At 38.7% G+C, this 20,068-nt stretch overlaps 2 protein-coding genes across 2 annotated transcripts; one reads left to right on the forward strand and one right to left on the reverse strand.

Annotated features, from left to right (window-relative positions):
- Positions 1–8,532: 8,532 nt before the first annotated feature.
- On the forward strand, positions 8,533–14,923 carry LOC133745534 (probable copper-transporting ATPase HMA5). Its single transcript, XM_062173617.1, has 6 exons — positions 8,533–9,164; positions 10,462–11,850; positions 11,980–12,234; positions 12,453–12,575; positions 12,689–13,168; positions 13,251–14,923. The coding sequence occupies exons 1-6, from the start codon at positions 8,886–8,888 to the stop codon at positions 13,665–13,667; spliced, it is 2,943 nt and encodes a 980-aa protein (XP_062029601.1). The 5' UTR covers positions 8,533–8,885; the 3' UTR covers positions 13,668–14,923.
- Positions 14,924–15,071: 148 nt separating this feature from the next.
- LOC133745536 (glutathione S-transferase T1-like) lies at positions 15,072–19,034 on the reverse strand. The gene is made up of 7 exons (XM_062173618.1): positions 18,896–19,034; positions 18,678–18,751; positions 17,042–17,102; positions 16,895–16,948; positions 16,719–16,798; positions 16,317–16,522; positions 15,072–15,481 (listed from the first exon to the last, which is right to left on the reverse strand). The coding sequence occupies exons 1-7, from the start codon at positions 18,958–18,960 to the stop codon at positions 15,272–15,274; spliced, it is 750 nt and encodes a 249-aa protein (XP_062029602.1). The 5' UTR covers positions 18,961–19,034; the 3' UTR covers positions 15,072–15,271.
- Between the last annotated feature and the right edge of the window lie 1,034 nt (positions 19,035–20,068).

Here is a 20,068-nt window from a genome sequence, read left to right on the forward strand (position 1 = left end):
GAAGTAGCTAGAGGAAAATAACTAACTTGTAAAGCTTAATTATCGATCTTGTAAATTTTGGTAGAAGCTTCATTCATTTTGTAACAATTATGAGGAAAATTATAGTGTAACATTTCCTTTTATATAAGCTTCACTCCTTTTTGTATAGTTTTCATTCATTAAAAAAAAAAAAAAAATCGGCATGCATTTGCATGCCGATTTTTTATTTATTCATAATAATATTTTTGCGACGGCATTTTTGCCGTAGCAAATGACTTTTGGCGACGGCAAAAAACTTCAGTAGCGGTTGGTGGCGTCGCCATTGGTATTTGCGACGGCAAACGTTTTGCCGTCGCTAATAGTCTTGCGACGGCGAATTGCCGTGGCAAATACCATTGGCGACACCACCAACGGCGTCGGAAGAATTGCCGTCGCAGAGCCGTCGCCAATGCTCTTTTGCGACGGCAAAAGAGGCTTTTGCTACGGCATTGCGCCGTGGCCATTGCAATGTTTTTTTGTAGTGGGCATTCAAAATATCGGGATGTGAAAAAAACAAAAACATCGCTGAAATTTCGGCGAAATTTTTGATTTTTTAGTCATTGCAATGGACATGCAATAGTCATCAAAAGTTTTTGATGTAAACTCTCCAGTATTGTCAAAACGTATTGACTTAATAGGATGATCTGGGTAGTGAGCCCTTAACTTAATAATTTGAGCTAGGAGTTTAGCAAATGTAGCGTTCCTTGTGGACAATAGCATGACATGTGACCAGCGTGTCAATGCATCAACCAACACCATAAAATATCTAAATCGTCCGCAAGGTGGTTGAATAGATCCACAAATATCACCTTGGATTCTTTGCAAGATGTAATGTTGTCTTTAGTGTCCTTTGTGCAGGACGGTCTCGATCCTAATTTTGCTAAAGGGCAAGTTTTGCAGAACTAAAGGTGGGCCTTAGAAGTAGCCAATAAGGATTTTGGTTGAGCCACAAAGTCACAATATATTGACCTTAGAAGTAGAAAGAGGAGTCAAAGATGGATCCATACCGTCAAAGCCATGTTGGTGTCGCAGAGGGTAGGCTGCGCCTGCCATTGCCGGCCGGTCATGCTCAAGGACGGTGCTGTGAGGCGCAGAGTTGATCCGTGTGGCTCCTTGAATCAATTTTTGATTCTTACTTTTCTTCGTTCTGTAGAATGGATGTCCATGTGAAGTCTTTAATATACGGATCATCATGTCACGACCCGGGTGTCCCAACCGGTCATGCCAAAGTCTATATGTGTTAGAATCCCAAGGATCTTCTCTTATAACATTGTTGGATTCAATTACTTAAATAGTGGTTACATATAATCCACTAAAGCGACACATAAGTTTCTCTAATACTCGTTTACATCCGTAGTCATTAGAGGTGATGCAAAGAAACTCTTGTCCATTCTCACAATGTGTTTCCACATGAAAACCATTAGCTCTTATATCTTTAAAACTTAATAGGCCGGGTTCTTCCAGCCCTAGGAGCATACAGGGCTTCGGTGACATTAATAATTGTGCCATTTGACAATAGAAATTGGGCTGGTCCTCTATCATGAATCAATTTTGATGATCCAGCCATTATAGTCACTGAAGATTGAGTAGGCATTATTTTGAGAAACAACTGCCTATTTCAAAGTATAGTATGTGTTGTCGCACTATCCATGAGGCATTCTAGCTCTTTGGGAAACATACCTAAAAATAATAAAGTTTGAAATTAAAATATGTCCAAGACATTCAATAAAATAAATCAAGACTTTATTAATAATAGTCAATGATTACATCAAAATTTCTTGACCAAAAATCTAATCCAAAATAACAAAATCAAACTTAGACAAATCGTAGTCACTTAATCCTTTTGTTAACTCCAATTTGGTTGTGACCATGTAAGGTAAGTCGAGATTTTGGTGAAGCTATGCTCTCTTGTTCAAACATTCTCTCAGTTCAAATCTTTCCTATACATCACAATTAATTGGACGAGCCTAGTCGAGAAAGAGTTAAAACAAAATGTCATTTATTGACTAAGGCATAATTGCCATTACATAGTTCTTGGAAAATAAGAGACTATTCTAATCAAAATCTGTGGCATCCTTGTGCATTTCTTCACCAGATTTGAAGTCTTCTATGGTGAGATTGACGTTGTTGTCATCTCCATCATCTCATTATGCGGCAAAATAGGCTTCTTGCTCTCTCAATTCTCTATATGCCTTGTATTGTGCAGCTAACTTGTTGCTTGCATTGCATTGCTTGAACCAATGCTCACTTGATCCACACCTATGATATACGTCATTGTGATTGCCTCCCTTTAATTGAGGTGCATTACTTGCACTTAGTTGGCGTCCCTCTAGACGAATTGATGCCATTACCACGGCCTTAAGTGGCTCCACCACGTCCTGGGGCACCACGACCTCCTCTCCCATGTTGCCACGGGTCCGTCCTTCAGTTTGACAGTTACCTTCCTTTGTAGGGCGGTTGTATGGACCCACACGTCTGTTTTGTCCCTTAACTTTAGGGTTCCGCTCCTTGCTCCCTCCTTTAGGTGCGTTATAATTCTCCTCATGAACGCTCTTAGTTCCAACGGGTCTTGAATTATAGTTCTTCACGGGAATGTTATCATGGCGCTAAGCTACAGACATAACATTGATTAGCTGATGAAACCTCGTGATCCGTCTAGTATTGATTGCCCTCACCTCTATATTGCTTTGATATCAAAAGCATTGAGACAGGGAAGGTGGAGAGAATCTTCTCAGTTAGCTCTTAGTCTGTGATGACTGTTCCACAGAACTCCAATATGGATTTGAAGCGTAGAGTTTTTGAATTGTATTCAGAGACGAACTTGAAGTCGGTGAAGCGCAGATTGTTCCATTGAACCTTCAAGTCAGGGAGGAGAAAATCTTGGACATTGCCAAAGCGCTCTTGTAGCGCCATCCATAGTTCTCTTGAGTCCTTGATTGACATGTACTCCATTCGGAGTGATTCATCCATGTGTCGTCGCATCAAGATGAGGCCCATGGCTTTCCTAGTAGGCGTACGCTCAAGTATGAGGTCCGGGTTCGGTGCTTGAATTATGGGTAAGATCCCTTTGGCAGTGAGATGGTTCTCAACATTCGTTACCCAACTATGGTAACCTTTGCCTGTTGAATCAAGCTTAGGAAAGTCGAGCTTTTGTTGATCATTCGACATCCTGAAAATAAGAAGGAGAAATAGATTAGTTTTGGAGTCAAAGCTTCCACGACAACTAATATTAAGATTTCTAAGCTATGCTACCAAGAAATCGGTTTCCAAGAATATTTGGATTAGACCAAAACAATGATGTTTGTATGGTCAATATTGATGCTTATGGACGCTCTTAGTCCGAAAATTACGAATGCTCTTAGTTCGTATATAGCGTGAACTCCCCACGGTTCCGCTTCAAGAATCGAACCCACGTTACAGAAAGGTGGGATGTAGAAGAAGGGAGGTTGCAAGTCCCCAAGGAAAAAGAAAGAAATTTAAATTGCTGAAGCAGGAACTTTAATATAAAAACTTATTTGTTTGAATCGGAGCTTGAAACCTTGAAAACTTGAGCAATAGGTAGTGGCCGAAGGTGGCTAGGTGCGGCCGGAGATATTGGCGGTGAGCAGTTGGTCTTGGCCGAGATGGATGGCCAGTATGGCTGGCTGCTGGCCGGAGCATAGCTGAAGGTTGGTTGAGGCGTGGCCGAAAGCTGGCTGGATACTGGCTGAGGTTGGCCGACAGGTCTGGCAGAGAAGGCTGCAGGGGCAAGTGAGGCTAGCGTAGGTTAGGTGCTTGCGAGGCTAGTGAGGCGAGGTTAACAGTGAAGGCTTTTTCTGGTTTTGGGTTTTTGATTCCAGGGTTAGGACTCGTGCTGATAACGTGTTTTAGAATGTAGGATGCAAGAGAAATTGATAAGAGAATTGTGTTTTCTTTTATTAATAATATGAGCCCTATATATAAGGATTATAAAGTACAATTTCTTGCAGTACAAGAATTCTTATTCTAACTTGAATTGAGAATTCTCTCCTATTATATTATAGAACTAATTCCTAATTTGACAAGACACACTAAAGTCAACATTCTACAACACTGCACAACCTTGAAATGAGATTTCTAATCCAAGAAACTGATAAGGCAACGTAGCATTAACAAAATGGAAAAGCAAAGAAAACTTTTGAGACTAAAAGGCTAAAAGATAAAAAGCAAAGATTGAAAGAGAAGTTCTTAGGTGGGGGTTTCTCCATCACATGGGTTTAGGGCCACCCAATCAGAAAAAAGAAATTTTTTCCTCTTTTCCTAAACTGCCCCTGCTCTCTAAATGTACAATACCTAAAAGACCCCCCTGTTGGACAGTGATTGGTCTGCCGCACCACGTGGCGGTGCGGGTGCGCCACGCAAGTCTTTCTCAGATTGAAAACAACTAGAAAAGTTGAAATAAAAGCAGAAACGTGGAAACCATTCATCAAACTAATTCCCTGAAGAAGAAAATTACGTGTAGCACCCACAAAGCCCGGCCTTATGAAATTCCTTTGTTATTTTGGATTATTCAAGGCCTATGAATGCTATTGCCTTGTGCCAATCACACTCAAAACACAACGAGAATATTAATAGTTGAAATGATTGAAGTGCATGATTGACGAGTAAAACTTCATCAAACTGTAAAGCAAGAAAAACCTAATTCATAACAAGCTTTACCAAATTTATGAAGAAATACCTATAAGCTTTTTGTGACTTGGACTGGGATTTAATGCTGCATGTGGTGTACTCGTCCATGGATGGTGAAATTCAACTCCCATGAATGCGATATTTGCTCCAATATCTTATCACTAAACTGTACTAATTACCTAAAAGTCTCGTTATCACTGTTTGACGCGAAAAACCAGCTGGTTGCAAACTGTCTCTTTTGAGCGTGTGATTGCGCGGGCGTGCCAGCACCGTGGGGTGTAGTCGTTGGGGGAGTCCCTTGACCTGACTTCTTCTTCAAGCATTGCGGACGAGGAGAGCACCAACCTCGTCACAAGGCTCTTTTCTCTGCCTTCCGAGGAAGGACTTCTTGCCTTACGGATAAGGGCTTTGGTTGTGATCTCTTCGCGACACCGAATCGATACTTAGTGTTGTAGACTAAGCAGAGCAATCACTGTGGAGTTTGGAGAAAGCACGGGTTTTGCTAAAGCGTGACTTTAGCTTCGCTGGGTTGCGAGGGCGTTACCCTTGCTTCGCTGGTAGTATCGATGGCAGTAGCACTAACAGTCGGCTCTTGGAGAGACTAGGACTGGAAGTACGGTCGCCGGGTTTCAACGAGGTTGAAGGTTTGCTCCGGAGAGGCTTTGATAATCCGAGGGATTAGTTGATTGAGAGAGTTGTCTTTATTTGTCCTTGAAACCTGGTATTTATACCTAGGGTTTCGACTACTCCTTGTCATAGAAGGATTATTGATTGAAGTTTCCTATTCAATCTCCGCTACCTGACTCCAATAAGGGCTCGTTTTCCTTATGGACTTCGGAATGGGTGAAGCTGTAACCCAATCCCAAACAGACTTATTTTTGGGCCGCAGGTATCGACCTGCTAAGCTAAATCCACTAATGGATCTTGCCAAAATTACTTTTGGGCTCAAACAATCACTGATCTATATATATCAAAAAGCAATGGCATTATAATTTACACTACTGTAAATACACTTGCATGCAATATGTTGTATTGTATTGGTAGCTACGTACGTACAGAGAGCTCATTTATATATTAAGGAGATTAGAAGATCTGAAATCAGTGAAATGATAATGCCGATTACGATTGTATTTCATTCCAAATTCAATTGTAACACAAAATTATTAATTAATTGGTTATATTTTTACTTGCGTGTATTTCTTTTCACAATGTTGGACTCCTATTGACTTCACATAAATTTGAATTGTTTTTATGATATAATTAATTTGTCAAAAGCACCAAGTATGATCCATATATTATACAGAAGTGGCTCTTCATTGAAACTAAAGAGTGCATATCCCTTTTGGATTGTTCGATATATCTTCCCTTTTACTTGCCCAATAGCCCAAAAAAAAAAAATTTATTACTCTTAAAAGTTAAAAGCTCTTTCTACATTACAAGAGTATTCATGGGTAGGCTACTGGTGGAGAGCTGCGCAGCAAATTTTGGTGTTATATGTATATATAGAGCACAGGAGCTATACTTAAATATTCTTGACAGAAGAGACACATTAACTTGCTTGAACATGCCAAAAGTCCAAAGGCAAATTGAAAATGCATATACGTGTACATATATGCATTGGTAGCTACGTATGAGAGCTCATTTAAATATACTAAGGAGATTAGAAGACCTGAAATCAGTGAAATGATAATGCCGATTACAATTGTGTTTCATTCCGAATTCAAATGTAACACAAATTATTAATTAATTAGTTATATTTTTACTTGCGTATGTTTCTTTTCACAATGTTGGATTCCTATTGACTTCACATAAAGTTGAATTGTTTTTGTGATATAATTAATTTGTCAAAAGCTGGGTATGATCCATATATATTATACAGAAGTGGCTCTTCATTGAAACTAAAGAGTGCATATCCCTTTTGGATTGTTCGATCTTCCCTTTTACTTGCCCAATAGATGAAAAAAAAAAAAATTATTACTCTTAAAAGTTAAAAGCTCTTTGTACATTACAAGAGTATTCATGGGTAGCTACTGGTGGAGAGCTGCGCAGCAAATTTTGGTGTTATATGTATAGAGCACAGGAGCTATCCTTAAATATTCTTGACAGAAGAGACACATTAACTTACTTGAACATGCCAAAAGTCCAAAGGCAAATTGAATATATATGCATATACGTGTACAAATAATATAGCTAAGAGAGTTATCAAAGAAAGCTTGTGTTACAAGTTACAACTTGGTTTCGACCAATAAACTATATACAGGGGCGCCTCGATCACCAAATCATGTTATTACTACGTCTTAACCGTTGAAGATTAATTGACTAATTGAATTTGTAATCATTTTTCTAATTAATTGCGAAAACTGAAAGTGGAGATGGAATCGTTTGACTTGGTAACAATGACTATGATACAGGGAGTGCTCTCGATCAGTCGGGTGGAAATTTTTTGATTGAGTCATTGAGAAAATGTGGCTCATGTATTGATACTTTTATACTAGCTTTCTCGCACGCACGTATGAGCGTGCAGAAGGGTCGCGCTCACGCGTGCGAATTATCATTTCCTATTTTAGTGCTAGTGTTAAAACGTTTCTAGAATAAGAGAACGATGAGTATAGAAACAAATTTTCTGTGCTACCAATTGGAAAAAAACCTGCATTCCTGAAACACCCAAAATCGTTCATAAAAGAACTCCATAGCGATTATATAACACATGGAAAGAAATAAATTACCAAATTGAGCAATTTTGAGGGCGCTTCATTGATATCTCTTTCTCCTTCCATAGTACTTCTTTGATCTAACACCTGAAACAAACACTTACTAAGCACAGAAGATGCAATGTAAAAAATGTATAGAAAAAAAGAACAATTAATAGGGCATATCCTTTTGATCTTTTACTTTAGGGGATTCTTGTAATTGGAGTGCAGAGATTATGAGATGAGATTATTGGAAGACTGAAGGATCTCTTCTGCTTACCAATAAAGAGGTTCTGTTGAAAAGGAGTGGGTGTATAATAACTGCATATCAGTTTGAGTTTTTCTATTTCTTAGTTCAACGTGAGAAGAATCTCAACCGTGTTTATCCTCCTGCAATTTGAATCGTAACCAACTGCAGTTTCTGACATTGGTTTCTATTTTGGCTTTTGTTTTTGATATTTTTTAAATTATTATCATATCCTCTATACATTAGATCCATATCTTTTGAGTGTTAATAAACCGTGGGCATTATAGGTACTTCAAAAATTTAACCATTCTCTGCAGAATTGGCTTAATTAATAAAGAGTGTTAATAAACCGTGGGCATTATAGGTACTTCAAAAATTTAACCATTCTCTGCAGAATTGGCTTAGTTAATAAAGACTAGATACCAAACACACCCTATGGGTGTGGAAAACTACGTAGGCAGTTATTTCACAAAATGTGGAGAAAACTGCTCCACCTTTTTTTGTTTTTATTTTTATTTTTTGTTAAATTTCTTTATATTTTCTTTTATTTTGTGAATTGGCTTTTTTGTCATTCTCGAATATTTCAGTTCAAAGGTTTTTTAATATTTGAGGGCTAATTTGGTAAAATATTTCTGTTTTGGTTGACAAGCTCTATTCTCTTTTTTTTTTTTTTTGAATGAAGCTCTATTCTCTTTATAATAGTATAGATAGATTATAATATTTTCAATATTAATAAATGATCACCTTGTAATGTAATTCAATTCTCAACGCTATTTGTTATTTAAATTCTTTAATAACAATCACCCTAACAAGCTACCGTGTACGTATATAAATTTTTTAATTTAAGCCAACTCGCTAGGCAAAGGTTATCAAATATAGATATTTATATAGACTTCAAAACAAATGCTCGACATATTCAGGACTCTCTCATATATGATAGGGATTGTCCATGTTTCCTTTTCAAATTTCCTTACAGAAGAAACAACAGAAAGGTAGTTTAATCCTAGCAGTGGTAGGACCTCATTTTCCACTCAAAACCTAATTTTCACCCTTTCTATTGCTCAGACAATATGTAGACATGCACTTCCCAGTTCCCACATCAAAACAATTTAAAATTTCATATCCTACTTTACCCGAGTGCAAGCTCCATATCATATATGCCTAGCTAGCTCACTCAACCCCCTTTTATATATACCAGCTAGCGTCCCAGAAAAGAAAGGCATCATATACAATAACCAGAAAAACCAAAAGCCTCAAATCTCTGTGCAAACGACTTCAAATTCATGAGTTGCATTTGCAGGGATTGCTTGGGTGGCATGCCACCCGGGCCGCGGCCACACTACCCCTCGATGCCCCGATACCCGGAAGGCACGTCTCCAGAAGCAACGAGGAAGGCCAGGGGTTCTGAGGTGAAGGCCTTGTTCTCTGTGGTTGGAATGACATGTGCTGCCTGTGCCGGGTCTGTGGAGAAGGCGGTGAAGCGGCTCCCGGGGATACAGGAGGCCGCCGTGGACGTGTTGAACAACACAGCCCTTGTTCTCTACTATCCCAGCTTCGTCAATGTGAGTTTAGTTCTTTTTTTTTTTTTTGCTAGAAATGTTTGATCGGAAAACTCATTACAGAACTTTTTCCTTTTTTTCATTCGACTGAAAGGCCACATAGTTTGAAGGATAAACAAATAGGAGTACTACCTCTGGGTCAGTTATCATGACAGCTCTGGCACTTGTCAAGGGTGCATTATCATGACAAATACTCTGATTATGGGGTCATGTCACATGGCTATCATAATCTTTGCTTAAAGGGAAACTATTTATTGGTAGATTAAGCCACTAACTCTCTATATTGTAAAACCTAAGCTTGTTGTAATTGGGAAACGATCCTGCTCCCCTCTTTCAAAAGGAGCAATAAACCATCTAAGAGTTAAAAAATAAGAGAAGAAATATATGAACTCTTAGAAACTGGTAGAGCCCCAATCTCACTCCCTGGATCCAAAAACAAATCATATATGTTTGTAACTTGATTAGTTTCAATGTCATCGAAAAAAAAAAACTTGATTAGTTTCAAAAGCTATATTACTTACCTTTTGACCAGACTTTTCTTGATATGAAAGCACAACACCATTTGGTAGCTAGTTTAATACTATAATTCTAAAAAGTAAGGATGTTGTTGCTTGGTATTACGTACTAATGGGCAAATCTAGTTAGATTTTACATCATTTGGCAGTCTGATACTACAAAACTATTAAGTAAGGATGTTTACCATGAATCCATTGTTAGCATATAAATCAAATGATGTAATAGCTCCTCAAAAGAATTAAATTATTTTGTTGAAATTAAGCTATCATGGCATGCAAGATACTAAATTAGATCAGCAAATGATACGTACTGTTGATGTTGACATTTGCCATTTACTACCCACAATAATGTGTCTCTACCCCATAAGAAATTTTATTTGTAAATATTGGATACCACAAAACATAAATGTAGGATGACCAATTTGAACTAATTAATCTATATTATGCAGAAAACAAATATCCTTGAGCCAAAGTACTCTCACTAAAGCTTCTTAGTTTCAAGAAACGAGGATTGAGATGAGCAATGCTACTTTGATCATATATATTGAGTTAACTGCTGAATATATCTGCTATACAAGTGCCTTAAAATTAATAAAAGACAATAAACCCAAATAAATGATTGTTTGCTCTCATATTATAAACCAAGACCACATAGATGGAACTGAACTATATTTCTCCATCTCAAATTAATTAAAAGCCTCCACCAAACCAAAGAAAATGGAAGATATATATTACTACTTGTTTTAATCCTGCACCTGATGTTTCAAGCCTGTCTATACATGCAGGAGGACAAAATATGTGAGGCTATTAAAGATGCTGGATTTGAAGCTAAACTGATTAAGCTGGAGATGAATGACAAAACCAGACAAGTATGCAGAATAAGCATAAGTGGAATGACTTGCACGTCTTGCTCCTCCACTGTTGAATCAGCTCTGCAAGCAATTCATGGAGTGCAAGGAGCTCAGGTGGCCTTAGCAACTGAAGAAGCAGAGATTCATTATGACCCAAGCATTGTTACCTCCCATCAGCTATTGGAAACCATAGTAATCACTGGATTCGAAGCCAAACTTATTAGTTTAGGGGAAGGCATTAGCAAGATAGAGCTTCAAGTTGATGGCATAAAGGTTGGACAGTCGATTAGAGCAATAGCAAATACTCTTGAAGCACTTCCTGGGGTTCAAGACATAGAGACATTTCCTGAACTCAACAAGATTTCTATTTCTTATAAACCAGAGATGATAGGACCAAGAACCCTGATCGAAGCCATCGAGTCATCAGGGTCAGCGCATTTCAAAGCAATGATATACCCGGAAGGAGAAGAAGACACTCATAGACAGAAGGAAATTAAGCAATACTATAAATTCTTCTTATGGAGTTTGTTTTGTACAATTCCTGTGTTTTTAACCTCCATGGTCTTGATGTATATTCCTGGAATTAAGAAGGTGTTGGATGTCAAAATTGTGAATAAGTTGAGTGTTGGTCAGATTCTGAGGTGGGAGTTGTCCACTCCTGTGCAGTTCATCATAGGCAAGAGGTTCTACATTGGAGCATACAAAGCATTGCGCCATGGTTCAGCTAACATGGATGTTTTGATTGCCTTGGGAACAAATGCAGCCTACTTCTACTCGGTCTACATAGTTTTAAGATCTGCAACCCATAAGGATTTCAAGGGTACAGATTTTTTTGAGACTAGTTCAATGCTTATTACATTCATCCTGTTAGGAAAGTATCTAGAGGTCTTGGCAAAAGGCAAGACATCTGAGGCCATTGCCAAGCTAATGGACTTGGCACCAGAAAAGGCAACACTGCTAACTTTGGGTGAGGAAGGAAATGTGATAAATGAACAAGAAATGGATAGCCGGTTGATACAAAAGAACGATCTGATTAAAGTTATTCCTGGTGCCAAAGTAGCTTGTGATGGTGTTGTTATGTGGGGACAAAGTCATGTGAATGAAAGCATGATAACTGGAGAAGCACGGCCAGTGACAAAAAAGAAGGATGATGCAGTTATTGGAGGCACCGTGAATGAGAATGGAGTGTTGCATATTAAGGCAACAAGAGTTGGGTCAGAGAGTGCTCTTTCACAGATTGTAAGGCTTGTCGAGTCTGCCCAGATGGCTAAAGCTCCTGTACAAAAGTTTGCTGATCGCATTTCCAAATACTTTGTGCCAGTGGTAATCACTCTGGCATGAATGACAGCCATATCATTTTTCTGAAATCATTTTGAAGCTGTCCTAAGTAGTAGTTAGTATTATTTTGTGCATACCTTTGTGGCTTTGTTAACAAACGTCTCGATGATGCAGGTCATCACACTTTCATTTTCGACTTGGCTTGCCTGGTTCTTAGGAGGGAAGTTCCACAGGTATCCACGTTCTTGGATACCATCTTCAATCGATAGTTTTGAGCTTGCTCTTCAGTTTGGGATCTCGGTCATGGTCATTGCCTGCCCTTGTGCTTTAGGCCTAGCAACTCCTACAGCCGTTATGGTTGGTACAGGAGTTGGTGCATCTCAAGGTATACTGATCAAAGGCGGACATGCATTAGAGAGTGCGCATAAGGTTGGCAAGTGATATTCATCCAACACATCCCTACTAACCATAAAAATTTCTCTATACTCCTTAGTCATTAAAATTAAAGGACCAATTTTCCCCAATTTCATATGATGGCTGAATTTTGTTTGGCTGTAGAATCTCATGGCAGCCATTATGTGAAGAAGCTACTTCATTGTCTTTAAAGACAGCTTAGCATTCGTAATTCTCTTGATCTGTATTTGTAGGTGAACTGCATTGTGTTTGACAAGACAGGGACTCTCACAGTTGGGAAGCCAGTGGTTGTTAGCACCAAAATCTTTAACAAAATGCTACCTCAAGAATTCTATGAACTAGTTGCTGCAACTGAGGTAGGGAAAAGTTGCAACACATTTAATGGAATTTATAGTATTTGGAATTATAGAGCTCAAGTATAATGAAACATGATCTTCATTCATAACTGATTGTAATGTCAATGTATTAGGTAAACAGTGAGCACCCACTAGCCAAAGCTATTGTGGAATATGCCAAGAAAATCAGAGAAGATGAAGAGAATTCTACCTGGCCAGAAGCACAAAACTTCGCATCCCTTACCGGCCAAGGAGTGAAGGCAGTTGTTCGAAATAAGGAAATAACTGTAGGCAACAAGAGCTTAATGTTGGACATTAACATTGCGATTCCAGAGGAGGCTGAAGTTACACTTGCACAAACTGAAGCATTGGCTCAAACTGGGATTTTAATAGCTGTAGATAACGAAATAGCAGGAATTATAGCCATATCTGATCCACTGAAACCTGGTGCTCGAGAAGTGATTTCCATACTTAAGTCTATGGGCGTTAGAAGTATCATGGTTACAGGTGACAATTGGGGTACAGCCAATTCTATTGCCAAGGAAACTGAAATTGAGACGGTGATTGCAGAAGCCAAACCCCAGCACAAAGCTGAGAAAATAAAAGATTTGCAGGCAAGATTTACTATTAAGAACTTATTTCTCAGAAAACTTGGTAGCTTTCTAATACATTAAGCCATACTTCACTCATTTACAGGCTTCAGGCTACACCGTGGCAATGGTGGGAGATGGGATCAATGACTCACCGGCACTTGTGGCAGCAGATGTTGGAATGGCAATTGGTGCTGGCACAGACATTGCGATCGAGGCAGCTGACATTGTTCTTATGAAGAGCAACTTGGAAGATGTTATAACAGCCATTGACCTTTCCCGGAAAACCTTTTCCCGTATTCGTCTGAACTACATTTGGGCATTGGGTTACAATGTGCTTGGAATCCCGATAGCTGCAGGGGTCCTTTTTCCTTCCACTAGGTTCAGATTACCACCATGGATTGCAGGAGCTGCAATGGCCGCATCCTCCGTTAGTGTTGTATGCTGTTCTCTGTTGTTGAAGAACTACAAGAGACCCAAGAAGTTGGATATCCTTGAGATACATCAAGTAAGGGTTGAGTGAACATAATGCTGCTTCAGTTATGTATATTCATGTAGCAGTTGAGTTATACTAGTACGTCCTGTAGCTAGGCAGCTAGTAGATCTATAAGGAAAGCGTATATAGAGTAAGGATTTTTTTTTTTTGAGAATAAAAGAAATTCATTAATCCAAGAAATTACAACGACGGGGATGACGCTGTTAAATCCCAAATACTCGACTAGAGAAGAGGAACTATCATACCCCAAATGTAGAACCAGCGGTTAAAGAAACCATGAGCCTATAGGGGCCCAACTCTAACCCTCAGCCTTTTCCAGGAGTCCCGACACATCCTTATAGCCAACCTCAAGAAGAAACAATCCCCTTCCAACACCATATACCAAAACCACCAGTATATGTGTAGGGGCGTCTCCCCATTACATTGACAACAAGAAAACATCGAAATTAAAACCAATAGTCCCTAGAATTGACACCATAACAATGGCACAACCACAAAACCAAGACACCAAACCCTCGCTCAATTGAGGAAGGACTAATTAAACCTAACCAAAACCAAACAAAGACTGCAGCAATCAACTTTCCTCATCCTGATGCTAGCTCCAGCAACTCGGGTTCATCCGCAATAGACTCAGGGTGCACAGCTCCGGTAAGCTCGACTCCAATAATGACACACCTTGGCCAAAGACCACCTCCACCACCAACCCCGTGGAAAGATCTTGAAAGCAATCAAGCCACCAACAATCTGAGCATATACCCGTAGGACATCAATTTCAGATCACCCAAAGTTTCCCCCAATTCCCCCTACTCACGGCCACTAAATCCCCTCCAAAACTGATGTAGCCTTCAAAGATCAACCCAGATCTTGGTACGTAACCCGTCAATCTCAGCCAAACCAATCCCACCAAACGTCCAAACCTACTTTGACCGTGCACTTCAATCGAACTGACCAAACCATGCATCCCCAACAACCGCGTAGCAGCCCTCCACAACCAAGCAACTGTGTGATCAGAACCCACCGCTGCCACCCAGCGCCTCCCTTGCGGCTGACCACCAAAACTTGAACCATGAAGCCACCATCGCCACCGTCATAAAATGAAAGAGAGATTCTTGCCGCAGCCCCTCCGCTAACCACCACCCAGCCACGCCTGTCCAGCAGCACCCACCGCCAGCCAACGAGACCAGAGGCCACAGTCGGAGTGGAGGCGCCGCCGGACAAGCAAACGAACCAAACCCTGTTTTTTCCGAACCCTAAAACTTCCCTGTTTTCACTGACCAAAGAGAAAAGACGTGCAACTTAGAGTAAGGATTGTTTTGCTGCCCATGTATACTATCGTATCACAATCTGATAATGAATGGAATTTCGCTTGCGGAAAGATTCATGAAACAGGCCTTTACTGCAGCAGCATACATCCAAGCAAGAGCGAACAAGAAATAGAATGGTGCATCTCAACTCTCCTTAAGTAACAATATATGAAAGTGCTGAAGCCCATGTACTAGCTTGATAGTAAAGCAAGACAGTAAATATTAGACATTCACGCATAGAGTGACATATACAGTTGAAGGCCAGGCTCAAGCTTCCACATGAAAAGCCTATTATTCTTGAGAGTTCTATGATACATACATGGATTCTCACATCTTTGAAGGCAAACCCAATCTTTTGCTCGAATTAGTGTTGTTTGCTCCCGTCGACCGCTGCTCTTGAAATCTCTTTTTGGCTCTGTAGAGGACTTGATGTACTTCTTCAAAGTGAGGTCTCGTCGCATTTTTTGTATTCTCAATCCACTCTAGAACTTTCTTGTGCGGGCCAAGTATCCGACTGCGGTCGTTCTCGTCCAAAAGCTACATACAATAAGTTGCATCATAAGATCATATGATGTATCTTCCACAAATAGAGACAGTTTTTCTAATTTATAAATGTTTCATACAACAAAAAGACTGGAACAAGAGATCCCCTTCCACAACCAAAGTAGACTTCAAAAGAAAAATATGGAGGCGCTTAGATATCTTCAGGTAGAAAGATATAGCTTCTGGCTGATATAATATATAATCCCATGATGGATAAAGTAGAGTGGAGAGTCCTTTAGAATTTGTACGTTGAATGTATTCACATTTAGACTGATGTTTTCCAGGTACTTCTAGATCATCATATGAATCTCATTTGCATGATCAGTTTAGTTCAGTAAGCTCACATTCTTCCCTTAATATCGGGAAATATCAATTTTGTTGAACATGGGAAATACCAATTACCAAGGAACAAACTAGAGACTATAATAGACAACAACAATATACTTTTAGCTTATGCAAAAGAACTAATATACAGGGAGTACAACTCAACAAATTTTCTGAATATTGGGTGAGTTGGAAAACAGAGCAGCTTTCAAATTAACAATACAACAAAGGCGAAAGGAAGGTGCCTACTAGATAAAACAACATGTAAACAGGAGGGCAAAAAAAAAAAAAAACCTTCATTTGCCAAAGCTTAAACTACTGTCATAGAATCTTAAAGGTCTATATTTTCTCTGAAAATAACTTATATTTTAGTTATTTCATCAGTAGATGTGTTCATTGTACTTTGCAGCGATGTCCTTCCCAATCCTAACCCTCCTAAATTTTCAATGAACGTAACATTCCACTGTAAACTAACATTAATAAGCATAGAGTTAATATTATATACCTCAAGTTGCATAATTTCACAAACCAGGCTGAGATCTGCTATGGATGGTTGAAAGCCACCCAACAAGAACTTTCCATTCCCTTTGAGCCAAATAGACTCAATTTTTGACAAAGAGGAGGACAAAAGTTTCTCAGCTTCAGCAGCTGCTTGTGGATTCAATTGAAGTCCAAGAAAAGGTGCAAGTAGAGTATTTAGAACATATGTTGCTGAAAAACAAAAGAATAAAAGAAAAATTAATATAACAAAGGAAATCTACATCAAGTAGATTACCACTCAAAATGCGATAAGAGTCATTGCAACAAAGAATAACCAGAAATCATCATTGGTGCAACAAAACGTAAGCATATGAAAATTCAATAACCATTGCAACAACACAAGGAACAGCTCGGTGTAAGTTCATACATGCACCATGGCGTAAGTTAGAGTGGTGCCAATCCAACACTGAGTTGATTTTAGCTCTCCTGAAAAGATCAGCAGGATACCTAACAGCAAAAAAAAAAAAAAAAAGTTAGGCAGTTGTATACAGTCTCCAAGCAAGCATGTTATCATTGACTGCACCAACGAATAACACGACTTACCAATGATCTGCTACTCCAGGAAACGCACAAGCAAGATAGACAAGAATTGCATGACTGCCAAGACGAAATGAACAAACGAATACATCGAATAGAGATGACCTAACAAAATTATCAAACTCCACAAAACAAAAGGCATATTCAAAATACCTCTCAAACAGATTAAAGCTCCCATCAGCAATAGCCGGAACTTGTCCCATAGGGTTTATTTCTACAGTCACATCAAAAAACAAAAACCGTGAGTCATTGATCACACATTACCCCACCCAGCCAAGTGTCTACTCCTTTATTTTCGTTCCAACTTCAGTATATGATCACAGTCACTTTAAACTTCTACCCTCTTAATTTATCGACTCTTTCTCGTGTCATTCACTTAGTGCTAAATTCTTAAGCCATGCATATCCATCAGCAGGGGCGGATCCAAGTAGTGCTTTAAAAGCTTTCGCATTTCGTTGTTGATTTTAAGGCCACAGACTGCTGTAGAGTATGTGGTTTCAACATTGCTGAAATTGTGGTGGTTTTTCAGATATTGGAGCTCCGATGATTTTGATTTGTTTTTGTATGATTTCGATTTTTGCAAGTCTTTAATATTCCTGTTAATTTTGGTTGGAACTTGGAACTTTGGAAGGAATGGATCTTTGCTGTTAATTTTGCAAATAGCTTACACTGAATCTATGATGGTCTCAGGGGCGGAGAGCTATAGCTATCTTGATTGAGAAATTTTATTAACACATCCCTAATTTCTTAATACACAAACCTTCAATTCTTTTTTCCCAAACTGTTCCTCTTTTGCCCCATACCTCTTCCTCCTTACAGCCTCTACCCTGCACACTTTTCTTTCTCCGCCTCTCTCTTCTCCTTCCATCCATCTATTCTCTCTACTCCCTCCAAACTTCTCTCTTCTTTTTTGTTGTACCACACCAGTACCCAACACCACCTAAATTTGGACTCATATTAGCTAGTGGATTGATACATACAATCATGCATCTACGTACGCCAACAAATTAAAGAGACATGGTAGTGATGAACCAGATTATGAAGGCCATAGCCATAGCCATTTCAAAGATGCAAAGAATGGTTATGGGTGACATGCCTTCTCAATATGATGATGAAGAAAAGAAAAATGCTAACACGACAGAAACTGTACGTTGATGAAGGTAATTGGATAGGCATGGGAGACCCAGAAGGAATAAGAAGACATATATACAGTGAAAAGTTTGGTCGTCTTCTAGAAGATGAGAATTGAAATATTACTTTTTCGTTGTTGTTAAGTTGAGATAAGGGTTACGAAAGCAATTTGAAATTTGACAAAAATGGAGGGTGTGCATTTTTTTTTTTTTTTTTTTTTGTTGAAACGTGGAGGATGTGTATTAAACAGTTTGACATTTGTAAATAAAATTACTCATCTTGATTTTACTTCCCTTTTATTTTTTGGTCAGAGAGGCAGAGAGCTATGGTTATCTTAATTTTACTTGCGTCTATTTTTTTTTATTATTGGTCAGAGAGGTAGAGAGCTATAACTATCTTGACTAGGTATATCTTTCTTTTCAACAAATAAAATTATCTCCTCTCGCACCGTCGATATTTTTTATATTTCCTATTAAGAAATCCAAGCCCGCCCAAAGTTTCAATCTTAGATCTGCCACTGTCCATCAGTTCCACACTATTGGGTCTCCGAATTGGCAACTACACTAAATGAATTTTGGGCTAACTTGAACTCATCTCTGCCAACAATAACACCAATTATGAACCCCAATTCCATATAAACTTCCAAAATTAGGCTTACTTTTGAAATCAGGTGACATTTGCTGGCGTTTGGCTAGGCTGATTTGCACCTCCTCGAATTCTATACCATTGACCCTATTACACAACCACAAAAAAAGAATTCAAATTTTGCCTAAAAAACACAACCCAGATTCAAATCACAGCACAAGGTGAAAAGTTCATCAACATATATAATCACAGTAACAGCAATAAAGCAGTAAAATTTAATCGAAAATTTACTTGCAGAAGATCAAAATTGCACGCGCAGGTTGTGACATCCTATACACGTATAGTTTGAGCTTCATTTTCTCTTCTTCTTCGTTTTGCTAATCTCAAAAAAGAAAAATGTAGCTCCAATCCAATCTGACCTAGCTGGCGAGTTCGCGGCACAGAACAAGACAGCAAAGCCCGTCTTTATCTCCGGTTAAGGTTTTTATACATTCGCGGCATTTGTGTTCGGCGCTTGATGGGCTGGGCTTGGTCTTTTCGGGTCGAGTCGGCCCAAGTTTTGGCCGAACGACGTCGTCACGTCCTAGAATTTCAACCCGCCATTCCTAGAGTTTGACTGGCCAGTAATGAAGATGGAACTGACTTAAATGGTTCAGTGGACACGTGGATTCATCGCGGCCGTTGGAAACATCAGATGCGGTTAATGATGTCTTTATCTGATGAGCATTAATAATTTCAGGAGCAGTGTCCACGCTACGCAGTAACGCAGGCAAGTCAGAGCTCTACCTCTATTTATTTTCCATGAATATATATTTTAACGGTTTTGCATATATGTTTACGGAGGCGCTCGGACGGAGAAAAACATAAAAGTAACAGTAAAATTATAATAATACGAATTCTTATTATCTTAACGAAAAGAAAATTGCATTTTTTAGAGTTACTAGACTATCTGTTAATGTGCTTTACTAATCGGAATGTCTAAAGTGTAGACTCGATGGTAGAATTTGAAGAAGGCAGAATTGTTTTAAGTGTCATATGAGTTGGTTATTTTTAGTATCACATGAGTTGTTGGTCCAAAAAAAAAAAAAAAACTTCAATTGCAATCAATGCATGCCCAGAAATGAATGACACACCCCAAAGGAACTCATGCGGTTCACATTCCCTTGTTTGTTTATGCAAATGAAAATTGTAACCATGAATATTTGAGTAATTATATGTTTTTTATTTTTTTTTATTTATTTGTTTTTTTTTTGGAAAGTAATTTGATTCACATGCTTAGACAATGGTGTTTTCAGTTTTCTTTTTGTAGTTTTATCGGTATGCAATTTTAATTCCTTTATTTTGAAGTTTGAAATTTTTCTTCATACGTAACGACAATTGAAATTTTTCTATATTTTCACATAAAACATAACCTCACATTTAGATTCCTTTCTCCGAGATAAGATAAATGTACGAGTATAGTGA

This window comes from Rosa rugosa, chromosome 4, assembly GCF_958449725.1.
Source record: "Rosa rugosa chromosome 4, drRosRugo1.1, whole genome shotgun sequence".
Taxonomy (NCBI): Eukaryota; Viridiplantae; Streptophyta; class Magnoliopsida; order Rosales; family Rosaceae; genus Rosa; species Rosa rugosa.